The sequence below is a fragment of the Hyperolius riggenbachi genome, chromosome 1 (genome assembly GCF_040937935.1).
Source record: "Hyperolius riggenbachi isolate aHypRig1 chromosome 1, aHypRig1.pri, whole genome shotgun sequence".
In the NCBI taxonomy this organism is placed as follows: Eukaryota; Metazoa; Chordata; class Amphibia; order Anura; family Hyperoliidae; genus Hyperolius; species Hyperolius riggenbachi.
In genome coordinates this window covers 627,474,118-627,500,135 of record NC_090646.1, presented here as the reverse complement: position 1 = coordinate 627,500,135, position 26,018 = coordinate 627,474,118, and the positions used below count along the sequence as shown (strand labels likewise).

Genomic DNA, 26,018 nt, shown 5'->3' with positions numbered 1-26,018 from the left:
TCGCCAGCACCCGAATTACACTGCTGTGCAGCCATAGACATAATATATTACCCTGTCTGCCCACTCAGCCGCAGGATAATCTACGTGAAGCAGTGATGAGTTATGATCACCCTTCCCTGGGGCTCTCCGACCGCAGGACGATCGCGCCGCTGCAACTGTGAAACCAGCCCCAAACTACTGATCGGTATGACATGCAGTTTTCACCGAACGTAGCATCTGATGCAAGTTTTCATGGCATGCTCAGGATGAATGGTTCAGGTTTGTGACGGGTACACTTTAAGGCAAAGTTAATCGATAAATGTAGACGTGACTAGGGATGAAATGAACACCAGTCTATTTCTGCTGATGCTTCTGCAGCACGGAGGATGCAGCAAGTCGCTGAAAGACGAGGCGCTTGCCTGACAAACTCACGTTTAAGTCATTTCATGAGCAGCAGTCTCTGCAGAACATCGCATTCCACCTACTGGCATCTGCCAGAAAACCTGCTGACCTTTGGCTGGGCGGAGAGCATTCTATTATTCTATCAAGAAGGGCAAGCCTTGAAGCGATAACTGCTCTGATCTCACAGGAAGTATCCAGGCTGAAGAGCAATCCTAAATACAAGACATGCAGAATGGCCAGATTCTCAAAGAGTCTAGGCTGGATACAGTGGTCAGTTGCAGAACACACACCAGTGGCATAGTAATAGGGGGGCGCAGAGGTTGTGACCGCACTGGGGCCCTCGGGCCAAAAGGGCCCTCCCTCAACCGCAATATTAGCTTTTTATTGGTCCTGTGCTGGTAATGACTGCTATAGATGCTTTGACTAAAAGGGGAGGCAAGGAAGGGGCTGTGAACACTGAAAGGGCCCCATCAAAGTTTTGCTGGGGGGCCCCTTGATTTGTAGTTATGACCATGCAAGTAACCATTTTCCCACTTAAAGATTACTTTAAGTTTGTGCTGATAATTGATCAAGTTTATGCATAAGGTACAATGCAAACCTATACTTCCACAATCTCTTAGATGTATTTGTTTTACATCTACGCTTGACACTGTAGAGCCAGAAAGCTGTTTGAAGTAGTGGAGCTTGTACAAATATAATGCTTTGTACTGGGCAGAGCAGCAGAAGACTAGTGATGGCAGCATGAAACAAGATTTCTGCAAAAAAATGTTTGGTGCATGGTGATAATCACAGCTCTGGTACTGTGCGGTCAACATAAATGTTACAGCCAGACAGTTTTCCAGTGTCGTGCTAGATAAGCCGATTGGCTGCTATAAGCAAAGCCACACCCCCCCCCCTTCCAAAACCCCCCAACCTCAAAACTATTTGTTCCATTGTACAATACAAAGCACTAGGTACCACCTGGAAGGGGGGGGGGGGGGGGGGTCAGTACAAAGTATAGCGATTTTTAACCTTAAGGGGTGTAAAACTCAAACACATAGAAAGTGGGCCAAAATTGCACACTGGGACCTAGTCGCGGGCCAACCTCAATGTCTGCCGGCCACCTTCCTCCCTTATAAAGTTCCCAGGTGTCTAATGCGCCCCCCCCCCCCCCCCTTCAACCCCCTATACTTCCCTGGCATCTAGAAACCCCCACCTATACAGTTCCCCAGTAAACCACTTAACGACCAGCCAACGCCTATAGGCGGCTGGTCACACCTATGTTTCTATGGAAACTGCCGCTGTCGTTTCCTGTCCGTTCATGGGGTTGGGCTCCGTGAACAGCCTGCGAGCCTCTGATCGTGGCTCGCAGGCTAATTGTAAACACCCGGGGACATAATCCCCGGTGTTTACAAGGAGATCGGCGATCCCCGGCATCTGAATGGCCGGGGATCGCCGCCATCTGATAGGCTGAAGCCTATCTGAGGTGGTACAGGACGGATCGCTGTCCTGTACCGCCTATATTGAGAAGAGGACGGAGGGAAGGAGAGGGAGGGGGAATATCGCTGCAGAGGGGGGCTTTGAGGTGCCCCCCCCCCCCGCTAGGCACAAATAGCCAGTGGCGATCAGACTGATCGCCCTGCCTGCCACCTGATCTGTGCTGGGGGCTGAAGAGCCCACCCAGCACAGATCAGAGGAAATTGGGCTGGTCGACAAGTGGTTAATGCTTTTCCCCTACCTCCCCATATGGCTTTCCTGGTGTTCTATGGCTTCATCTCCAATATAGCTTCCCTGGTGGTCTAAAGTGGGCCAAACATAATGCAAAGTGGGGAAACCACTTGAGGGCCAAAGTTAATGGCTCTGAGAGCCACTGAGGGCCAGATTTGGCCCCCGGGCCGGAGTTTGACATGTATGCCTTAGGGAACCTGGGTTGAGAGACACATGGACGCCGATATTTCCTTTTAACCAATGCACATTGCCCGGCTGTCCTGCTGACCCTCTGCCTCTAATCCTTTTAGCAATAGACCCCAAACTAGCATGCAGATCAGATGTCTGTGACCAGACTAGCTGCATACTGCTTTCAGGCATGTGATTCAGACTATACTGACTAGTGAGCTCAGCAGGACTGCCTGGCAACTGGTATTGTTTAAAAAGAAATAATGTTGATGGTGTTATTTTTATCCCTCAGGCTGCATCTCTCATTACAGCACTGCTCAGACCGTTTATTTGCTTTTTCCATTATATTTAAACAAAGCAAAGCCATCGGTCTGGCTGAGCAAAATAATTCAACAAAGCAAAGCAAACAAGATGACTCTCAGAGACAACAGACTTTGGCATAAATTTTTCCAGTATGTGTCCCTACAGACATAACCTGACTGGTAGAATATACAGGCAAAGACAGAAGAGAGGCCACGATAGTGTATTGTGCATTCGTAACCTATTCTTAGTCGTTTCTGTGGCTTTCCAACGAAAACTTTGAAATCGTAGAAAGCAAAATATTTAGCAAAATGTAAAAATGTACCCCGTGTAATTCAGGGCTCGTTTCCACTATCGCGAATCCGCATGCGTCCAACGCATGCGGATTCGCACATGTAATGCAAGTGGATGGGCCTATTTCCACTGTAGCGTTGCTGAGGTGCGTTTTTTTCAGCAGTGAAAAAACGCACAAAAGAGCCGCAGAATTCGCCTGCGAGTGGAATGCATGCGAATCGCCGCTAATTTAATAGGGAATTTGCATGCTGTTTTGGTATGTGAATTTTCATGCAAATTCGCATGAAATCAATGGAAAAGCACACCGGCATTGCCATGGTTAAATTTGCATACATCGTCATCCGTGCGAATTTTCATGCGAATTTGCACGAACATTTGCATGCACACATGTGAATTTTGCCGCAGCGATTTCGCCACGCAACAGTGGAAAGGAGCCCTCAGTGGACATAATGCTGTACCTTGGCTCACCAGTCATCTCTTGCATTTTACTTGCAAGAGTTGCTGAAAACAATATCAGTATGGCATCAACACCCCCCCCCACCACCACCTTACCCCAACACGCACTTTTCTGAGTTAGGTGAAAAACCACTCAGCTACACCTCTCCAGTGTGGGCCAGCCACAAGATGGAGGGCTGGCACTATGTCACACGGGGGCTTAACTGTCCTGAAAGGTGACTTGTTCACTTTTTAAATGTAAATGGTCAACTTCTAAAACTTTCACAGCCTGCTAATAATTTAAAGGGAACCCGAGGAGGGAGAGGGAGAGTGACATATTAAAAAGGGACATTTCATTTTGAACAATGCTCATTGCCTGGCTATCCTGCTGATCCTCTGCATCTAATACTTCTTGCCATAGGACCGTGAAGCAGCATGCGGATCAGAGGTTTCTGACAGAAATCTGACAAGATTAACTGCATCCTTGTTTCAGGTTTGTGATTCAGACACTACTGACTAGAAAGATCAGCAGGACAGCCAGGCAACTGGTATTGATTAAAGGGAAATATGGCCTCCTCCCCTGTTACCTCATGTTTCTTTTAAAGAGAATCTGTATTGTCCGATATGTACAATAAAAACAAAAACATACCAATCGAGTCACTGATCTCCTGCATTCCTCTTTGCCATTTCCACCACTACCCGCCGCAATTCAGGCTTTTAATCGCCAGTTTTAGGCAGTGTTTACAAACAAAAAACATGGCCGATAACCAGGAAGTCATGTTTGTGACATACATACAATGTTGCAGTATACTACACATTTTTATTACATAGTGAATTATCTGCACTCCAGTCTGGGATTCTCAGTTTCTCAGCATGTGACAGGCAGCTCCCGCCCCCCTCAGCCTCACAAACTGCATTCACAGACAAGCTAAAACTGAGAGCAGAGATGCTGTCTGTGAGAAAAAAAACAAAGCACACAGAGCCTGGAGGGGGGCATGCGGGGGGCGTGCATAACTTGAATTCATTACAATAGAGGCAGCCCATTCCTCCCTGGGTCAACAAAGCTTGATAAAGAAAAGAGGATTAGATCTATTACAGAGACAGTGCATGCAACTGGAAAAGGCTGAAGTAATTCAGACCACACTATAACAGGTATAGGAACTTATAGGATAGAATAAATAAGGCTGTACATGGTTACAGAGTCTCTTTAAGGTCTATAAAACCTACTACTGTACGTAGAACCCATTAACACAATCAAATACTACATAGTAGGATGTTGCAAGTACACCTGTTCAATATGTCCCCTGCAGACGATCTCCCCTAGGCATGAGTCATTCCAGGCATCCCTTGCACAGTGTTTAGATTTACTGCACTGAGCCTTTGAACTATTCTGGTAAAAGATACTGCATGCCAGAAGGATGCCAGGGGTACCTCATGGCCATGCTGCAACCAATCACCATGAACCATCCTGTTTACACAGTCTCCTGTAAGAAATCCATTGCAGTGTTGGCCTTAGAACCTGCAAAAGGGAAACAGCAACTGAGCTCAACAGTTTTTCTCCTATCCCACACAGCTCAATGTCCAACTATAACTAGATCTATAACCATAATCACATGAAATCTTCCAACCAGGGCCGAGGCAGATTGGGCACCAGCCTCTGGGCACAGAGCTGCGAGGGGGGGGGGGGCTGATTTCTATCACCATCCCTCTCACACACACCCTCCCTCGGTCACCATGCTCTCCCCTTCCCCATCTACAGAGCGGCAAAGGAGGTGGATAGACAGGGATTATGGCTCACCTCCTCCAGGTACTAGAGAAGAAAGTGGTAATAGAAGCGCTGCTCACTGGACTTTCTGATTCTCAGATAGGGCAGTAGAGTATGAGCGGCACAGACAGGAGTGCCTGAAGCCCGAAGGTGGTGAGCTGTTATCAATGTATCTATACCCACCACTCCTCAGATGAGTAATGGGGGGGGGGGGGGGGAGAAAGCACAGTGACAGGAGGAGGAGGGGCTGAGGAGAAAGGATTTAAGTCAGGCCACTGCCACTAGACACCAAAGAAATGTAAAGGGGAGGGAAGACCACTAGGTGATGCTGTAGAGGGAAGAAGGGGCACCAGGGAATGCTTGGTAGGGGATTGGGGGAATCGATCTCCCCCAAATACCTTTTTATTATTACCCACTCTTTCTAGTCTGACCTTTTCCTAAACACTTCTTGCAGCATTACTGAAAGCGCCTCACATACATGCGGCCACTGGGGGAGACACCTACTTATCCAGTACGGCAAAAGCAGGGTGATTCAATAAGAAAAAAAAAAAATCTAACCACATTCACAGAACCAGCCCAGTAAGCAGCCGCAAAGATCATCTCTCACCTCGATGTACCCGTTTGTAGACAGTACAGAGTATTCCTTCGATGTACCCGTTTGTAGGTAGTACAGAGTATAAATGATTGTTATCCTATTGCCGTAAACAAGCCCATATTTCCAGTGTTTGAGCTGTGAATAGCAGCCAGGCAATGTACAGATTTGCAGTGCTATTGTGATCTCTACACGCACGCTGATAAGGCAAGTTAATGACAGAGTGGTCACATCACTATCGAAATATGAATTCACTTTGGAACTCTTGTTGAAAAAAAAAAAAAAAAAAAAACACTTTGAAAGGTTAATGCTCTACACATCAATGTAACTCATAAGTGAGAAGCTTGTTCACTTATAAATCAATCAGGCCCCACAGGCATTCATGTTACCCCCAGACTGACCAAGAATATAGCCCATTAGGATAACTAAAATCTACCACTTTCACGCTTTTAATATAAAGCAGAAGAGCAGCTTTAACCCTTTCACGACTGGCCACCTCTGACATCTTAAAGTTGATCCGAGAAACTTTTACTCATTGCATAATTGTGTTCCTTTCATATAGTTTATAGGGACTTCCTCAAGCCAAATACGGTTTTGTTTTAATACTCTAATTCCCTATAAACTAAACAAGCCTCGCCCACAGCTCCTTTTGTGCCTTGGCACTGTAGCAAGGGCTTATGGGAGCTCAGTCTGGGCAGGAGGAGGAGGTTACTAGCCAGAGATTTCAGAGGCAGAGGGGAGGAGGGAGGAGGAGAGGGGACTGAATTTACACACAGGCAAGCTGATAGCATCTCCAGCCCTCAGCCTGTGACAATGTGACAAACAGAACATGGCTGCCCTCATTGTATCACAGGAATAAATCAAACTGTTGAAGCTGTTTGCAGCTAGATATGCTGTGTAAACTATCTAAACCTTAGATAAGATATATAGACAAGTTACTTGTTATAATTTTCAGTTCAGGTTTTCTTTAAAGCGGATCGGAGATGAAAAACTAACTATATTAAAAAAAACACACACACACACACGTCATCCTTTACCTCCCCATGTAGTCTACCCCTCAATCTCTTTCTCCACTCCCGCGCCCTGTTTGTTCACTGTGATCAATGGAATTCTGTCCTCTTAAAAATGGCCATTACCCCATAACAGCTTCCTAGTCAGCACACTAACACTAATATTGCCCAAGTGAGCCATAGTGAAACATGGGCATTACCTTGCACATCAGTTGTCCTTTCAGTTATAACTGACAGCAACTGATATTTCAGTTCTGACAAATTTTTATCATAACTGGAAGGGATCACTGTAATGCTGGGTACACAGATTTTCTGGCCGATTTACTGTCAGATCAATTATTTCCAACATGCTCAATTTGCTTTCTCCTAGATTTCCGAGCATTTTGATCGACTTCCGATTAAAGTGCTTGGAAATTGATCGGAAAGCAAATCGAACAGGTTGACAGTAAATCGGCCAGAAAATCTCAGTGTGTACCCAGCATAAGAAGATAATGGTGAGCTTCAGAGAGGAACGGACATTGAGGCAAGTATGTAATATTAAATTGCAGGTACATTAAGTTTATTTTAAATTTTACTTGGTTCAGGTTCCCTTTAAAAGGACCAGATTTATCCTTAGCCTATTGAGCCCTGTGATTGGCTCACAGTAATCATGGGGTCAGGAGTCCATGAAATTAGGCTCCTGATAGAGATGTGGAAGCTATGTCACTAAGACAGTAAAGCGAGTTGTAGCAGCGACAGAACAGCGGCACAAACTATCTGAATGGCGTGAGAGCAAGGCGGTAAATAGTTGGAACCTATGTCCTGTCCCTGCCACACAGCCACCAGCAGGATGCAGATTCCAACTATGTATGTCTGGAAGCTGTTAAAATAGGTCTAGTTATCTTATTGGCTGACGTTCTGGAGTGTTGGTTTATCAGCCAGGTGCCTTAGTGATTGAAGAACAACATTCCTGCTTATTCTGGCCACTAGATGTTGCTGCTGGATGCCCACAGACTGCTAAGAACAGGGACAGTTGCCCCAAAAGTGACCTCTAGGGGTAGGAGGGAGCACAAGTGACATAGGGCAGGCAGTAACATACCATTTACATTGAAAAACCTACAAATAGTAACCTGTGTCTTGCTTTAGTTTTAGAGCAAACTTGTGTGCGGGAAACGTTTTTTTTTTCCCCTTGCAGTCTTGGTGATCCCGTAAGATTCAGCCACAGACCTAGAACACGTATGATCAGATGCTCAGAACCATAGGGATCAGCAATAATGCCAGGCAAGTATGGTTTAAAAGTAAATATGGCAGCCTCCATATCACTCACTATAAAGGCCCTTCAAAGGTATCCTGACCATTACAGATAGTCAATGAGAGTGTTTTGAGCTCATTTTCCTAAACTATGCAGTTTGGAATTGGACCAATCAAATGCAGTAGGATATATTAAACATAAAAAACTTACTTTAAAACAAAATTAAAAGCCTCATTGACTGTCTACCAGCCCCTTACACTAGTCCGTTATTTCTGGTTACCCATAATCCCCTTTAACCTCCACAGGGCTTAATTTATACATAATTCTTGTACCAAAAGCAGTAAAAGAAATTAAGTGCTTCTTTCTTTTGTAAGCATTTTGCAGACCTCTTACAAGTAGCAGTCTTGCAGGCATCAGAGGAACACATGACCGCCAAGGGACAGGAAGCGTTTAACACAGAAGAACGGAGATCGCTGAGAAGATGAAGGGAATGCGCTTGCAGGAAAGCAGGAAGGAGCCAGCAGGGGATCCCACATGCCAGCGATGCCGCAGGTGAGTATTGGTAATTGCTGGATGAGCCGGACTTGTCCTTACCAATCCTAGCTAGTTTTAGTTTATGGAAGAGTCAGGCTCGTCAAAGGGAACCTAAACTGAGAAGTATATGGATTTTTCCTTTTAAAAATACCAGGTGCCTGACTCTCCTGCTGATCCCGTGACTGAGGGCTTGTTTCCACTATGGCGAATCTGCATGCGTTTTCTGCACGCAGGTTCACACAACCAATACAACTTAGCCTGTTTCCACTTGTCAGGAAAACAGAGCGCTTTTCTGTGCATGAAAAATCTGCACAGCAGAGCCATCAGAATTCTCACTCCACATACAATGTAATAGGAAATTTACATGCGTTCACCCTGTGCGAATGTTCCATGCAAATTCGCTTACGTTTTTGCCTAAAATCAATGTAAACGCACACAGGCACTGACTTAAATTTGCATACTTACAAAACCGCAAAACGTACGCAAATTTGCAGTGAAATTCGCATCCACGTGCAAATTCGTTTGAGTTTTCCGCAATGAATTCACACTGCACAAGTGGAAATGGGCCTTAATACTTTTAGCCACACCCCCTCAACAAGCATGCAGATCAGGTGCTCTGACTGAAGTCAGACTGGATTAGCTGCATGCTTGTTTCAGGTGTGCGATTCAGCCACTACTGCAGCCAAAAAGATCAGCAGGACTGCAAGGCAACTGGTATTGTTTAAAGAGGAACTCCAGTGAAAATAATTTAATAAAAAAAAGTGCTTCATTTTTACAATAATTATGTATAAATGATTAGTCAGTGTTTGCTCATTGTAAAATCTTTCCTCTCCCAGATTCACATTCTGACATGTATTACATGGTGACATTGTTACTGTGGGCAAGTTATGTAGCTGTTTCTAGCTGCTCTGGCTGTTACAGACAGCTTTAAACAGCCATTTCCTGTCTGTGAACATTGTTACATTGTGGCAGTTTGCCCAGAGTACCGCGGTATTCAGAGCCTCTTGTGGGAGGGGTTTCAGCACAAAATCAGTCATACAGCGCCCCCTGATGGTCTGTTTGTGAAAATCATTGTATTTCTCATGTAAAAGGGGGTATCAGCTACTGATTGGGATAAAGTTCAATTCTTGGTTGGAGTGTCTCTTTAAAAAGCCATAACCAAGAATTGAACTTCATCCCAATCAGTAGCTAATACCCCCTTTCCCTTGAGAAATCTTTTCCTTTTCAAAAACTGATCATCAGGGGGCTCTGTATGGCTGATATTGTGGTGAAACCCCTCCCACAGTGTGATGTCAGGACCATGGTTCTGACATCACACCGTGGGAGCCTTGTTGCATTGTGGGAAACCACAGCTGTTTACAGCTGTTTCCAACTACCACAAAAAAAAAGCAAGCAGCATCTCCTTCCACTAACATCACCTACCAGCAGTAAAAATGTCACCATCACCTGCCAGCAGTAAAAATGTCACTGATAAATGTCAGAATGTAAATCAGGGAGAGGAAAGATTTTGCAATGGGCAAACACTGACTAAATAGTTTATACATAATTGTAAAAATTAAGTTTGTTTTTTTTACATTATTTTCACTGGAGTTCCTCTTTAAAAGGAAACATCCCTATTCCTCTCGATTAAGGTTCCCTTTAATGCTAGGAAGGATCAATTTCTGTAATTCGGAGTTTTTTCTTCTACTGAGGAACTTTCAGGAGTCGCATGGAATTGCTTTCTCTGAGGAGAGCGGCATGCTGAAGATTAGTCACTACTTACTGAAGGTGAGAGGAAAGAACAGGCATGTCACTGTACAGCAGGTTATGGTTCATTTCATGCGGTATCTCAGGGATTGCATAACCTGAATCTGCCTCTAGCTTGTGTGCCAGGCTTTAGAGGAGGCAGTTCAGGGCAGCCTCCGCCAAGAATCTAGCGTGTGCAGCTTGTCCCAACACGTCATTCTAAGATAAAACATTATGAAGGTATCCCTTCTCTTCCTTACACACTTGCTTGTAGCTACTGTCACTCCTCCCCCTTACATGGCAACACCACACGCCACTCAGCAGTAATCAATGCTTTTGTACAGCACTCGTGCCCTGAACTGTCTTCCCTAGTGGTGAAGTTCTGATACCTAGGGGTAGCAGTCATTGTACATGTGTATGCACCCTAAAGGACAGTTTAAGTTAGATATGGAGGCTGCCATATTTTGTTCCTTTTAATCAGTACCATTTGCCTGGCTGCCCTGCTGATCTCTTTAGCTGCTGTAGTGTCTGAATCACACCTGAAACAAGCATGCAGCTAATGCAGTTGGGCGTCAGACCACCTGACTGAACAATACAGGCTAGTTTTAAAGGGCAGTTGAACCACAATATTGTCATGCAATTCAGCCCCAAGCAGCAGTCTGACTGCCAACCACCTGCTACAAATTTAAGGCCTGGGCCCCACTAGAAACGCTTTTCTAAGCGCTTGTGATTTGAAAAGCTCCCGCTTATGTTATACTGTGTGTGATCACACTGGAGCGATGTGATTTTGTAAAAATTCACCATAGCATCACATTAGCAAGAGCTTTTGAAATCTCTAGAAAGCTCTTGTAGTGTGCACCAGACCTTACAAGGTAGGATTATCCACATTGGCAGAGCAGACATTGGCAGCTGCTGGTCAGTAGGGATGGTCAAGGTGATGCAACAAATTTCAATGTAAAGATTATGCAAATTTTGTATGCATATTATGCAGCTTTAAAGGTGCGTACACGTCTGATTTTATGCCCGACTGTCGTTCAAACCGGACATTCAAACAAAAAGTAGTTCAGACTCCTTGTACATACAGATGACAAAACATTTGAAATGCTAATTACAGCTAATTTACAGGTTTGACTGGTCAATGGACTTGATAGAACAATGGACTAGATCAAATGACTGAAACCAATAGACTTTCAAACAAGTCTTTTGATCAAACTAATTTAGGGTTGTATAAAATGATGAATCTTCTTTAAAACACCAAGTTAGGCCCGGTTCATATTAGAGTTTTTTCCTGGAACGTATACTGTACAAACTGAATGGATGTGAATGGATCCAATGTTAAACCTATGGATCCAGTCACATGCGTCCGTTGGTACGGATACGTTCCGTACGTTCCGGTCCCCGGACCTAAAAATTACTGCAGGCCCTAATTTTTCGGACCGTTCTGCTTAGCGGAACGGATCCGGACAAAAATGCAGCAGCATTGGGGCAATGGGAAACGTACCGTTCCACGGCGGATGGGGGCATGGGCCGACGCAAATCTAGTAACAGGAGGGTGAATGAGGGTTAGTTTATACATACCTAATCTTCCATAGCAGCCGGCGGTAGAGGCGTCTGTCTTCTACGTCATGTGACTAGTCACATGACGCGCTGTGTAGTCACAGAAGAAGAGGAAGCCTATACTACCAGCTGCTATGGAAGATTAGGTATGTATTTGCTGAGTGAAAACAGATCCGATCAATCATTGATCAGATCAGTTTTCATATGTGAACCGGGCCACGGACAGCCATCCGGATCTGGTGAAGTGGAGACCGGATCTGCTCACCGGATCCTTTTGGCTCATTTAGCAGATGTGAACCGGGCCTTAGTGTTTTAGCTAATGAAAAGCAATAGTAAATGCTTGGAAATGGTTTAGAACCAATTATGTACTACGAATAAATACATATTTATCAAGGGGTACTTGTGATAATGTTTACTATGCTGGGGGTACTTGAGTACATGTTTTTAAAAAGGGCTACAAACCAATAAAATGTTAAGCGCTGCTCTAAAAGATACGCAACAGCGTAATAAGCATTAAAGAAAATAAATTGTTGCAGCTTTTAAGGAAGCAGACACGGGGCTAACATCCTGTGTTTACACATTAGCTGCTCTACTGTGGCAGAGGAGATTCCTGAGCCGACAGAGGTCAAATTACACTGGTGATTAGTCACGTCACAGATGAGGGGGGATTTGACAGGCAAAACTCTCTAAAATACATACAGGGGGCATTTGTTCCTTCTGTCCTGTGCAAGCATTCAGGTCCAATTTAAATCCTGCCATGGTGGAATTCAATTGGTCCAAGGTCAAACGGCATAAAGTTGCATACAAAATATACATAATCCTGCATCAATTTGGAATTCTTAGCATCTTATGGACCATCCCCTACTGGTCAGTTATTAACCCCACAGTTCAAAGCCATCGCTAGTTGTGCCTGTTGTAGAGGAGTGCAGAGGAAAAGGGGGACAGAATCTCCACCAATCACCACTTTATATAGTTCCGCCCACCTTCATAGAGGTGTTGGGTCTGACACTGAATGGCAGTGGGTATGGGCCCTGCCCCAGTATACACCTACAGTCTAAAAGCACATACACACTTCCAATTTTTATTGCTCAATGATCGTCTAATTTTACCCCTTCCATGTAGTAGGAGGGCCAACAGTGAGTACTGTGGGAAAATTGTGCAGGTAAGCTCTCATACTACAAAAGTGGAAAAATAGGTCACTTTAATCCTGGTAACATATCCAAATGTAAGGTACATACACAACCAATTTTCATAGGCCAATGACTGTTGCTCCTCTATATACTACATGGAAGTGGTAAGATTGGCCAGATTTCCAGTACTATAAACTGATAGTGTGGGTAAGCGCTCATATTACATGGAAGTGGTTAACATTGCCAGTCATTGACCAATCACAATTGGATGTGTGTACAGACCCTAACTAGGGATGATCAAAGATATGCAAATTCTTCAGAGTTGCTGCAAATGTATGAACATTTTTGTGCAACTATATGCAGCATGAAAAATGGACCAATCAAATTAAACCTGGGATTAAATTGGTCCTTTTTCAAACTGCATACATTGACAAAAATTTGCATAATCTCTAACTACAAGTTCCTGCTGATTTGGCATAAGCTCATCCCATCCACAACTGCGGCACACAGAACAAGAGCAGCCAACAGGTGCAGAGGGCTGCTCATTAGCTGTCATTCTGACATGTTGTATCTGTATGGCTATCCTGCAAAGGGAACAAATGCTGGCATAAAAACCTGGCATTTACATCTTTTAGAAAAACAGATGCCGGGGTGCATACTTCAGTGTTGTCCAGATCCCACCAGGAACATGCATACAGACTTGCTCTAGGTTTAACCCGTAACAGCTTCAATAGAGTTATCTAATTTGAGATAAGTGCACATCTTCGGCAGAACTAGTCGTGCTGTAAACTCTTGGAATGCTTTGATCTCGCTCTACGAGCAGAAAATATAAAAAACAGAAAACAGAAGTCCAGTTATTGTCTCATACTGCCCCCTAGCCACAATTGGCCATAAATACACACTACGGTAGTACTAATTAGAAGCAGGGAAATGTAACAAATGTGCCAAAATAAATTGACCTGGAGCACTTGCAAGCCTCTAAATTGGCTGCTATAAATTGGCTGCTAAATCGTGGCAGGTCAGACAAAGATTTGGTAAAAGGAACACAGCAAGGGCACCTTATATACCATTCCATCCATATGCCCTTTAAAGAGTAACCGTAACCAAGAATTGAACTTCATCGCAATCAGTAGCTTCCTTTTCACAAATGGATCATCAGGGGGCTCTGTATGGCTTATATTGTGGTGAAACCCCTCCCACTGTGTGATGTCAGCACCTCACAGCACTGAGGTACTGACATCACACTGTGGGAGCCTTGTTGCACTGTGGGAAATAGCAGCAGCATCTCCTTCCAGCAACATCACCTGCCAGCAGTAAAAAATGTCACCATGTGGTAAATGTCAAAATGTAAATCATGGAGAGGAAAGATTTTACAATGTGCAAACACTAACTGCTTCATTTTTACAATAATGTATAAATGAATGACCTTTTTTATTACATTATTTTCACTGGAGTTTCCTCTTGAATAGTGTGGAACTGCATCTAGCACAGTGGGGTGACCAGAAGATTAGTCTGCAGAGCTATGCATTCAGCTGTAGTTCTGCAGGGAAGACTAGATTATATGTTCCTCTGAGGTGGTAAGTGAGCAATTCTCTGGAGCGCCACAATGCATTACCACTTTGCATTAATAAGAAAATCAACATTTCCTCATTAAAGGGATACTGTAGGGGGGGGTCGGGGGAAAAGGAGTTGAACTTACCCGGGGCTTCTAATGGTCCCCCACAGACATCCTGTGCCCGCGCAGCCACTCACCGATGCTCCGGCCCCGCCTCCGGTACACTTCTAGAATTTCAGACTTTAAAGTCTGAAAATCACTGTGCCTGCATTGCTGTGTCCTCGCTCCCGCTGATGGCACCAGGAGCATACTGCGCAGACCAAAGACCATACTGGACTTGTGCAATACACTCCTGGTGACATCAGTGGGAGAGAGGATGCAGCTGCGCAGGCGCAGTGGTTTTCAGACTTTAAAGTCTGAAATTCCAGAAGTGAACCAGAGGCGGGGCCGGAGCATCGGTGAGTGGCTGCGTGGGTACAGGATGTCTGCGTGGGGCCATTAGAAGCCCTGGGTAAGTACAACTCATTTTCCCCCAATCCCCCTACAGTATCCCTTTAACTGTATTGTGAAGCTTTTAAATAAAAACTAGTGGTTTGGGATAATTCCAAATTCCCATGTTGACAAAATTACCTTTACAAACATTACTGTACATATAAAGCATATATCTACTTTTAGCACTGAACAGCCAGTGATTCTGCTTCTACAAACTCCACCCATGAAGTGTAAGCAAAGTACTGCTGATTTTTACCCTAAGGGTGGTTGTATTCCACACCGAGAAGCAAGATAAAAAGGTGTGTATAAGAGTCATACGAAAGCTATGGGATAGTACAGGAGAGGGGGGTAGGTTTAGGAAAGGGGCAAGGTTGACCAGAAGCTGATAAAGGAGCTGGTAAGGTAATCTAGAGGTGGAGTAAAAAAAAAAAAAAAAAAAAAAGAAACAAAAAAAACTGCTCCACAATGTGCGAGCATATTAGAAATACTATTCCCGATATACCGTGCATGAAACCACCAAATGGCTTCTAGAGAATATTCAAGAAATGAATGCTCAAAAATGTGTCAGACATTTAGACAAATTTAACAAAAGTTGTTTAAAAATACCATCTTTGGTTCTTTGCATTTACCGGCACTCTGACCTTTTCGTATTAAGTAGAGTGAGGAGAATTTCCACACTTTATACCAGGCATGTCACATTGACTTTAGAGAACATTTCACCTCAAACATACAGTACTGAGAGCGCTGTTATAGCTCTACTGCAACTCGCTCTGAGGTGTGAGAAAAAGTGCGAGTGAATGTGTTTCCCCGGGCAATTCAGTTTCCTCCCACATCCCAAAAAGTTGACTATGATAGCAGGGATTAGATTGTGAGCCCCTCTGAGGGAAAGTGAAGTGTCAAGACAATACTCTGTACAGCGCGGCAGAAGGTCAGCGCTATACAAATCCTAAATAAAAGATAAGAATTGACAATTCATTTAACAGGCGGGTTATACAAAAGTGGTTGCTATGGTCAACTGCCAATAAGTTGCTCTAGTTTGATTCATCATGACAGACATGTCAGTACAAAGATAACCCTTATGTCACTCCTTGATGGCAGGCGCACACGAAAGTGGGGTAACCCCTCCCCATTAAAATAGGTTCATACTGAATCCTGGCGGGGGGGAATACACTTTTGCTCCAACTTAGTTGTACCTGTCTAGTTAAAGAAGCGACTGTTCCTGCAGATTACTGGAGATTTAGAAAGGTAGCTCTAGTTCCTGTCTGAAGAAACGACCCGACAAAGATTTATGGGCTTTGGACCGATCACATCACAAACGCTCTAAATCACCACATTAGAACCAACAATCATCTGCATAACACAAATTACACAAGAGGCCATTAAAAAACACAATTAAAGCACAATACGTTTTAATAGTCAACACATCTACGCCATTCAACCTATATCAACTGTGTAAAACTGAACAAGTTGTAACCACTAAGACGTCCGTCTCCAAATCCCTCAGGCTAATTTCTGGAAAGTGTTAGAGAGATCGGTCTACAGAACATTAACCCTCTTACTGTTAATGCTTCAAAACGGCAGAGTTACAGCCTAAGGAATCCCACTATATACGTACCAGAGTCCGTCTGTTGTCCTGAGGGAACTGGTGGATCGGGATCTGGGCTTGAGCACGATACTCATTGTTTGACAAAAAGTGGTAGTTTAAGCAGAAACAAAAGGACTTCTGGTAGCTCCACAGTAATCCATAATGCTGTGCAGAGCAGCAGGGCTCAGGAAGACCGCTCAGGTTCAGTCCCAGATGATAGAGGAGGCTGCAGAGAGATTTGCTTCCTATCCCTGACTTCCATTCAGCTAAGTGTTAGGAAGTGACAGAGCTTCTATCCCGCGTCTTAAATTTCCAGGGGAGGAACTGCAGCTTCACTCTATTCTCCATCTAGGTCACATGAAACCTCAGCTGCTGCCGAACAAGCCTCCTGAGCCTCCTCTGCGTGTAATAAGGTTACACGAGAGAGAGAGGGAACCCACTGAGGGCAAGAATCACGTTAAAAGACAAAGGAAAAAAAAATCTTCCAGACATGCCAAGGAAATGTCACTTTCATTAGCACTGCCGAGGTGAGGAGCATCCAATCTGGAGGGACAACGTCATTCTTTTATCCACCTACTGTCCCAGGGGATCTACCTGCACAACCTGAACTTATCTCAACGCCCACATGGCAAAGTGACTTCTTATGATTGGCTGAACTTCCTGTGTAAACACTACTGCATGTCAGAAAGCCAAACAAGGTAAAGGTGAACCCAGATAAACGTATTGTGTACATGAGCTCTATATGGAGTTAATCTGTATACAAGTACAGTTTTGTTACATCAAAAAATACAGAAAAAAAGAGGTCAATCTATAACTTTGTAGCGCAAGAGAGGAAATCGCATTAAACCCAAAAACTGGTGGATGTGGCGAGCTCACTTACATAAAGGAAAAGTGGCTGTTGTGGTGGTGGTGGTGGTGGAGGGGGGGGGGGGGAGGGAGGGAGGGTGGGGGGGGGGGTGTTACATTGTTCTCTGGTTGAACTCTAGTTATTAAACTTTTTCCAACCAAATAACTAAGTAAAACACCAGCCTGCTCCCTCACATATCCCTGTTGATCCAGAGGAAGACGAAAACCCCTTACAAGGCATGGTCCTATTAGCCTCAAAAAGGGAAAAAAATTCCTTCCCAACTTCAGATGGCAGATAAAATCCCTGGATCAACATCACTGGGCATTACCTAGTAATTGTAGCCATGGATGTCTTTCAATGCAAAGAAAGCATCTAAGCCTCCTTTAAATGTATATATGTACAGCAGAGGTGCCCACACTTTCTGCTTGTGAGCTACTTTGAAAAATTAGCAAGTCAAAATGATCTGCCCATGTACAATTTTAGGAGCACACTTGTATATACAGAATGGAAAATGTAGTGGGGTTGGGATCTACCAAGAAGTCCTACGCGATCTACCTAATGGACACCCCTGATGTTCAGTATATGTATGTACAGTATGTATAATGTTAATTTAGGGGCTATAACATAACATTGTAGTAAAGATGGCCACACATCTAGCGATTTTGGCAACCATTCGATGGGGGGGGGGGGTACCTGACATCGGCCAGGGATTTTTTGTCACGTTCAGCGCACGCCATTACCCCCCACGCACCCAATCGACCATGTCAACATCTTGCAGCATGTCTTATCTATACATTCTGTTAATATATGGTAAACACTGTGCCAGCCTCAAATAGTCTCCCAAAAAAGTCAGATGGGATCGCATAAACAAACGCCGGAGATGGAAAATGAAGATCGTATGTTTGCTGTCCACAAAAGCGAATCTTAAAATGAAAAACCTTACATAGTGTAATACTTTCAGACAGTCGTCCACAGTGATTCACAAAACACCCAGTGCCGTGGGAGCAACCAGTAGAGGACACTTCAACTTTAGTCCGACAGGTCCAACTTCAGCAACACAGAGGCTCACCAGATTGTTGCCACCTCTGATAAAAGGAGGTTCTAGCGTTTAGGTGTAAATCCTCACTGGCAATAACAGCAGCTCCATTTCCATAAGTAAAACTTTAATCAACTCAAAGTAAACATAAGAAATGACCTATAGTGTAACAAGTAAAACAAGACTGCTCCGCTTGCCACTACAATTTCACTTATACTTACAAATGTACAAGAATGCATATAGGAGTGTCTTTAGCTGACCACCTGGGCACTGGTAGGGAGAAAACCATGATGCCCCGCTTCAGACCCCATTCTAAGTACCCCAGCAATGATGGGGACTCCTAAGCATCAGTCAAGTTCCTGGATGGTGACCACGCCGCAGTTTTCTCCCTCCCAAGTAATACTGATAGAACATCGGCAGTTGTATCAATAATAGTAGATGGTCACTAAACTGATATTCTGTTAACCCCCTCTGTACCCCAATTCTCACTCTAACCTTCCCCTTTTTATACTAATTAACAATCCCCACCTACTCCTAACACTAAACCCAGCAATCAAAAACCAAGTCAGATCAGACATTCAAAAGCCTGCAGCTGTAATGTAGCCAAACGCTGGTGCACTACTGCTCCCAGCAAGCAGTTCTATCGCCACTTGCATCACACACCCGACTGTTCCAGAAGAGTTCTGCTACATGGATCTGGATCCATGGTAGTGGATCCCCACTGCTGCCATTTTGCTCGGGTGACTGAGGCACGCCATTTGTTAATTGCTTCACATAACATGGGTGCCTATGGCTCCTCCCAAAACTCCCTGGAGCCTCTGGTGCCCCAATGTATTGCTTCGGCCTTGCCAGTACTGGACCTGAACTCTTGCACAGGACAGAAGGAAAATTAAGAAAAGAAAATGTATGTATTTAGAGCATACAAGTCAAACTCCAGGCCCGTGGGCCAAATCTGGCCCTCGTAGCCATCAGACTTGGCCCTCGGGCAGTTTCCCCACTTTGCATTATGTTCGGCCCACTCTAGACCACCAGAGAAGCTATATTGGAGGGTAAGTCCTAGACCACCAGATAAGCTATATTGGAAAACCCCTAGATCACCAGGGGAGGGAGACAGCACTAGATAACAGTGAACTGTATAGGAGAGGAAAGGGGGGGGGGCACTAAATCCCCGAAAACTGTATAGGGGAAGGAGGACCACTAAACATCGGGGAATTGTATCAATCGAGGGAGGACCAATAAATGACAGGGAATTGTATAGGGGATGGAGGGGGACTATTAGACACCAGGGAACTTTATAAGGGAGAGAGGTGGCCACTAGGCATTGAGGTCTGCCCTCTACTTTGTCCCAGAACTCAATTTGGGTCCACTCTGTATTTGAGTTCGATAGCCCCGATTTAGAGAGTTTAGCCTGTCTATTTCCCCCTCATCTGTGACTAATCACAAGTTGTCATTTAATCCCTCAGTTGTGTCAGCTGGCTGCCGCAGCAGAGCTGCTGATTTGTAAACACAGGATGTTAACCCCATGTCTGCTTCCAGGAAAGCAGTAAGTAGATACACTGCAGATTTATTACAGGAAGTTCAGGGTTCAGGTCCGCTTTTTAAAGCCGCCTCTTAGGCTGGATTCACACTTGTTTCGCTGTCCTTTTTCAGCATAGGTCAGCGACATGTAGAATTTTGCTAATTTATGCATCTTTAAAAACGGACAACGCAAACCCTGCCAAGGTAAAATTAAATTTGTCTATTTGCAAGCTGCATATATTTGCATACAAAATTTGCATAATCCTGCATCAATTCAGAATTTGCACCTCATTGACCAGTGGTGACTGCCAGTCTCAAGCTATCGCCATGCATCACTGTGAAAGATCCCAAAAAGTAAAGCTGGCTTTTACATAAGTTTATTAGTTACAGTACTGCGTGACTGGCCACCACCCCTCCCTGCAAACGATTGTGCTTTCATACACTACTTACATGGTTAATGTGGATTTGGAATGGTCAGTGACTAGTGACATCACATTTGTTAAGCAATTACTGTGCTTCTTTGTCAGTTAAATTCATGATCAGCCAAGGAATAGTTATTTGCAGAACACTCACAAAGGACTAATTCATGCCCAATAAACCCAGCAGCTGCACTGTGCTGCTCTGCATGGCCACCTGCAGCGCTGTCTATTGTGATGCTGCCGACTCCAAGGAGCAGTACTGTGAAATGTATGCAGAGCTCCCAACTGCCCCTTCTCTTGGCGGGAGGGAAAGTCCCTCTTTGGGAGACCAATTCCTCTGTCCCTCTTTCTTCCTCATTTGTCCCACTTTTTGGACTGACTTCCAGCTCTATGCCGATATACTGTACTTTTTGAACTATAAGACTCACATTTTCTCCCTCAAAATGGGGAAAAAAAGTCACTGCGTCTTATAGTCCAAACGCAGGGAGTTCCTGACTTGTGACCGCCTGCCAATACGAACCTTCAACCTTCCGCAATATCGGGAACTCCCTGTACTGTGTCCATGTAGAGGAGGACACAGGGGCACAAAGGGGCATAGAGGACGACACTGAGGACAGAGGTGGACACATGGGGACACAAGCAGGCAGAGTAGGACACAGGGAGATACGAGGTAAAAAGGGGACATAATCCACAAGATTCCTATTCACCATCGATGAACCAGGTTTAGTATTTTTTCCCCTGGTTTTTGTCCTCTAAACCTAGGTGCGTTTTATGGTCAGAAGTAGGCCTGAACAGTTTTAGGAAAAAATGTAATTGAGCGATTTCTGTCCAAAATTGCAATTTCGATTCGATTCACGATTTCCTTCAAATCAAGCTTTGTTCCCCTTCTGTGCCTGTTTGTTTCCCCTCTGTCCCCCTGTCTCTTTGTGCCTCCTCTGGGTCTCTCTTGTCCCCTTTGTGTCTCTGTGCCTATTCTGTGTCTCTGTGCCTCCTTTGTCTCCCAAGTTGAATCAGTACTGGACATAGCTTACAGCACGAGTCCAGCGATGCCAGTCTATCCACTTCACCTCCTGCAGGCTCTAATGTACGGAATACTTCCTATATGTCACATGACAGTTTTGCCAAGCACAAGAGCCGGCAGACGGTGATGGACAACGTTGGACTCGTGCGGAAGGCATGTCCAATGCTGCGGGCTGCACGTGCCAGGACTTTGGGGAAGTTTCTTCAAACTTTCCTCACGTGGAAATGTTGTGATAGCGATAATCGTCACTTTGACGATTCCAAAATTGTGATCTTGGTGATCGCGATTTCGGTTTAAATTCGATTTCTCTTTCAGGCCTAGTCAGGAGTCTTATAGTCTGAAAAATATGGTAATATCAAATATTACGGAACTCAATTGAACGCATTTATCGAATAAAAAAAAACGCAACGTGTGTACCTAGCATAACACTCATTTTACATAACAGTTTACTCCCTTTTCTGGGGAAAAAAATAGAATGATATAGAAATATCAGTAAACCGTATGAAATGCTTATTAGCCCTCTATGCAAGTGGTGAGCTAGAAAGTCTGCAAGCCAGGGTGCAGTTATTTGCCGACACCGCCGAAAACATGAAAGACAGGCTGGACATCAGTTTCAAAGTTTTTTTTTTTTTTTTTTTTTGCTTTCAACGTGATTTTATTGAAATATATAAAGTTAACATAAAGGAAAAACATACATTGAATATATGTATCAGGTAATATTGCAATATGGGTATTTGGTAATGTTAAACCAGGTAATTTACCTAACATGTATCAATAATGACTTCCTGTCTTTATCGAAATAACCTATGAACTTAAGTATTAATAACCTTTTGGGGTAATCAGTGGGGTTCAGAAGAGAGGAACCCAATTTGATCTATGCGGTTAGAATTTTAGGACTTCAATGTACTTAGTTCTAGAATTTACATAGAGGGAAGGCCAATGGTATAATAGTAATAGTATATTATAACACACTTGTAGACAATACTCTAAAGTTATTTATTATAAATCTCTCTATAAACTATCTACTGTTTCTATCTTAGTCAGTATATGTTTTCCCTCTGGTGAGAGGAGCCATGGGTTCCAAAGCCTTAGAAAGGTTGTGGAATTTCTTTGCAGTAGACTGGTGAGGTATTCATTTAGACAGATTGTGTTCATTTTTTGGGTAATCAATTGCCATGGTATGTCTGGTTTACGCCAATGAGCAGCTATCGTTTGCTTTGTAGCTGTACAAATTTTGCTCAAAAGATAGTTCTCATTTTTCGTAAGGCCTGGAAGTGGTAGGTTTAATAAAGCATTAGTAATTTCCGGTGTGATACCGCTCCCTACAATTGAACTCATCCAGCTATATACTTTTGCCCATATATTCTGGGCTGTCTGGCAGTCCCACCAGATGTGTCTAAAGCTACCCAATACATTGCAATTCCTAAAACAGACAGGGTTTTTATCCGGGGAGATCTTGTGGTGTCTATCTGGTGTTAAGTACGTACGGTGGAGGACTTTGATGGCAGTTTCGGTTAAGGAGATATTGGTTGAACATTTCGGGGTCAGCCTCCAAATTTTTTCCCACTCTTCTTTAGTGATTGGTGATTGGATATCGGTTTCCCATTGTATCTGTGAACGGGATTTTCCCTCCAGGTTTAAGGAGGTTAATTGTTTATAGATACTTGAGATAAGATGTTTAGCTGGCCTCTCTGAGAGAGATAGTTTCTCTAACATCGTTTTTTCAGAGAGCTGAGCTCTATTGAAAGTTTTATAAAAGTAATGGTGTAGCTGACAAAATGTGTAATATTCTCTCAGCGGTATATCCAGTTCTTGGCGAAGTGCCTGAAAGGAGGTAAAATGTCCTCCTTTTATTAGGTTGGAGAAATTTACTATATGGTTTGTAGTCCACCATTTAAACAAGACAGGGTTGTTACCTGGGGGAAAATCCGGGTTCAAAGTTATTGGGGAAAATATGGAGGGATCCGATATCAGTTTGAACTTAAATTTAAGCCTGTTCCATAATTTGAGGGTCTCTACTGTTGTTGGTAATGCTTTTGACCATATAAGAGGTGGAGTGGATTGGAGCCAGAAAATGTTCTGTAGTGAGTAAGGTTTTATGATAGAGTTCTCTAGTTCTTTCCAATTAGGATTGTTGAGAGTGTGTGTAGCCTGGAACAGTTGAGCAATCCTAGCTGCTTGGAAATACTTGTGGAACGAGGGAACTCCCAGGCCCCCTTTAATTTTTTCTCTGTACATAATTTCGGCTTTTATTCTGGGTCTTTTAAAGTTCCATATAAAGGAATTAGTAAAGGATTGGAAAGAGTCAATTTGGCTTTTAGGGATTTTTATAGGGATGGATCGAAATAGGTACATTAATTTAGGGAGGATTACCATTTTAATTATATTGATGCGTCCTATCCAGGAGATATTCATTTTGTCCCATCCCATGAGACTGGCCCTTAAGGATTTGAATAATGGAGGGTAATTCAGGTCATACATTTGACTTGAATTTTTGGGAATCTGAATACCTAGGTACTTGATGGAGTTATCCTGCCAAGTGAGTGGGAAAATAGACTTTAAATGCATTTCTTGGCCCGCTGACATATTTAAAGTAAGAGCTTCCGTTTTCTCTTGGTTACAATTGAGGCCTGACAAGAGCCCAAATTCCTTTAGTGCTTTACAGATGTTTGGAATAGATATCAAGGGTTGTTGTATTGATAGAAGCAAATCATCTGCAAAAGCACTGCATTTGTATTCCTTGTCATTAATTTCTATACCTTTGATCGAGGAGTTGGAGCGAATGTATTCTAGCAATGGTTCGAAGGCCAAGGCGAACAGGGCGGGAGAGAGGGGACATCCCTGTCTCGTGCCTCTGGATATGGTGAAGGAATCTGAGTCTAGGCCCGAGACCAGAACCGTTGCTGAGGGATTCGAGTAGAGGGTGCGGATTGTGTCAAGAAACTGTCCTTGAAACCCAAATTTCATTAAGACTTTAAATAGGTACTGCCAGTTAAGGGAGTCAAAGGCTTTTTCGATATCAATAGCCATTAGTACCGTTGGTATTTTATTTCTATTAGTATAATATATCAGGTCCAAGAGTTTCCTGACGTTATCCGGTCCCTGTCTGGATGGTATAAAGCCTACCTGGTCTAGATTTATCAATTCAGGGAGAAAAGAATTTAGACGGTCAGCTAAAATTTTGGTCATTAGTTTATGATCAATATTTATTAATGATATCGGACGATAATTTTTACATAACGAGAAATCTTTGTTCTCCTTGGGAATAACTACTATAGTGGCTTTGTTTGCTTCTACACTTATGTCTTCTCCTTTTCTTATTGACAGAAAATATTTACATAATTGGGGGGCTAGAATTTCTTGGAAATTTTTATAGTATGCATCTGTTAGACCATCAGGCCCTGGAGCTTTAAATGGCTTTAAGTTCTTTATTGCTCTCTTGATTTCCTCTTCCGTTATAGGTTTATTCATGATTTCATTTTGCAGTGTAGAGATTTTTGGGAGATTTAGATCATGTAGGAAGCCGTCTATATCTTTGGGGTTAGGTGGCTTATTCATGGAATATAATTTTTGGTAAAACTCCTTAAATAACGAGGAGATTTTCCCCGGGTTATGGGTTGATCCTCCGTGTGGCAATCTCATGGGATGGGAAGCCCTCGTTCTTTTTTTTGCCTGGATTTTCCTGGCTAGAAGTGAATGGGCTTTATTGGCTAAGGTGAAATATTTATGACCTAGCCAGAGGAAGTTTTGGGCTACTTCTTTAGTTAGAATAGTATCCAATTCTTCCTTTATTTTCTGGATTTGTCTTAGTATATTTATAGTCATGTTAGTAGCATGAGTTGATTGCAATCTATTGAGTTCTCTTTCTAGAATATCTCTATGATATTGCTTATTCCTTTTCAGGTGTGATGTAAGGCTAATAATTTGACCCCTTATAAAGGATTTATGAGCGTTCCACCAGGTAGAGGCTGAAGTGGCCTCCGGTACATTTATTCGAAAATAATCTTGGAGGGAGGATGCTATTTGTGTGACATTCTTTTTTGAAGAGAATAAAAAGGGTGGGACCCTCCATTTCGGTCGCGAAGGAAAATTTGTAAGGGGGGCGATTTTGGATATAATCATGGAGTGATCTGAAATGGAATTATGAACTATGTCTGATTGTATTAGACCATTTATCAAATCTTTAGAAAGCAGGATGTAGTCTATACGAGCCGCGCTTAAGTGGGGATGGGAAAAGTGGGAAAAATCCATCTTCTTGGGATGTGACTCTCTCCATGAATCTACTAGATTCAGTTCTTTTAAAAATCTAAAAAAGGATTTTGGTGGCTTTGGTCTATTTCTTCTAGCGTTGGAGCTGGAGCAGTCCACTAAGGGATTTATTACCAAATTTAGGTCACCTCCCATAATTAAGCTCCCTGTGGAATGTTTCCTTATGAGCTCTAAACAGGAATTATAGAAGGCACTGTTTTTAACAGAAGGGCCATATATATTAATTATTGATATTTTCTTACCCTGTATGGTACCTGTTATTATAAGAAGTCTACCTTCTTTATCCCTAAATTCTTTCTCACAAGAGAAAGCGGTGTTCTTATGAATCAAAATTGCCACTCCGTTAGTTTTGTTTTCTGGGTTGTTAGACAAGTAAAATGTCGGATAGTCTTTGTGGAAAAAGGTGGGGGATTGTTGCCCTTTAAAATGGGTTTCCTGTAGCAGGAT

The 26,018-nt window shown here is 43.4% G+C and overlaps 1 protein-coding gene across 6 annotated transcripts in view; it reads right to left on the bottom strand.

The window, feature by feature from the left end:
- The window catches only part of PDE4D (phosphodiesterase 4D), a 1,320,537-nt gene that overhangs the window by 298,514 nt on the left and 996,005 nt on the right, over positions 1-26,018 (bottom strand). The window contains exon 1 of one of the 6 annotated variants that reach the window (XM_068251218.1): positions 16,492-16,962. The exons of the other annotated variants lie outside the window; for them this stretch is intronic. Within the exon in view, the coding sequence (XP_068107319.1) occupies positions 16,492-16,556 (65 nt within the window). The 5' untranslated portion in view covers positions 16,557-16,962. Of the gene's footprint in view, positions 1-16,491; positions 16,963-26,018 lie in introns of those variants that run through there. 6 annotated transcript variants of the gene reach the window in all.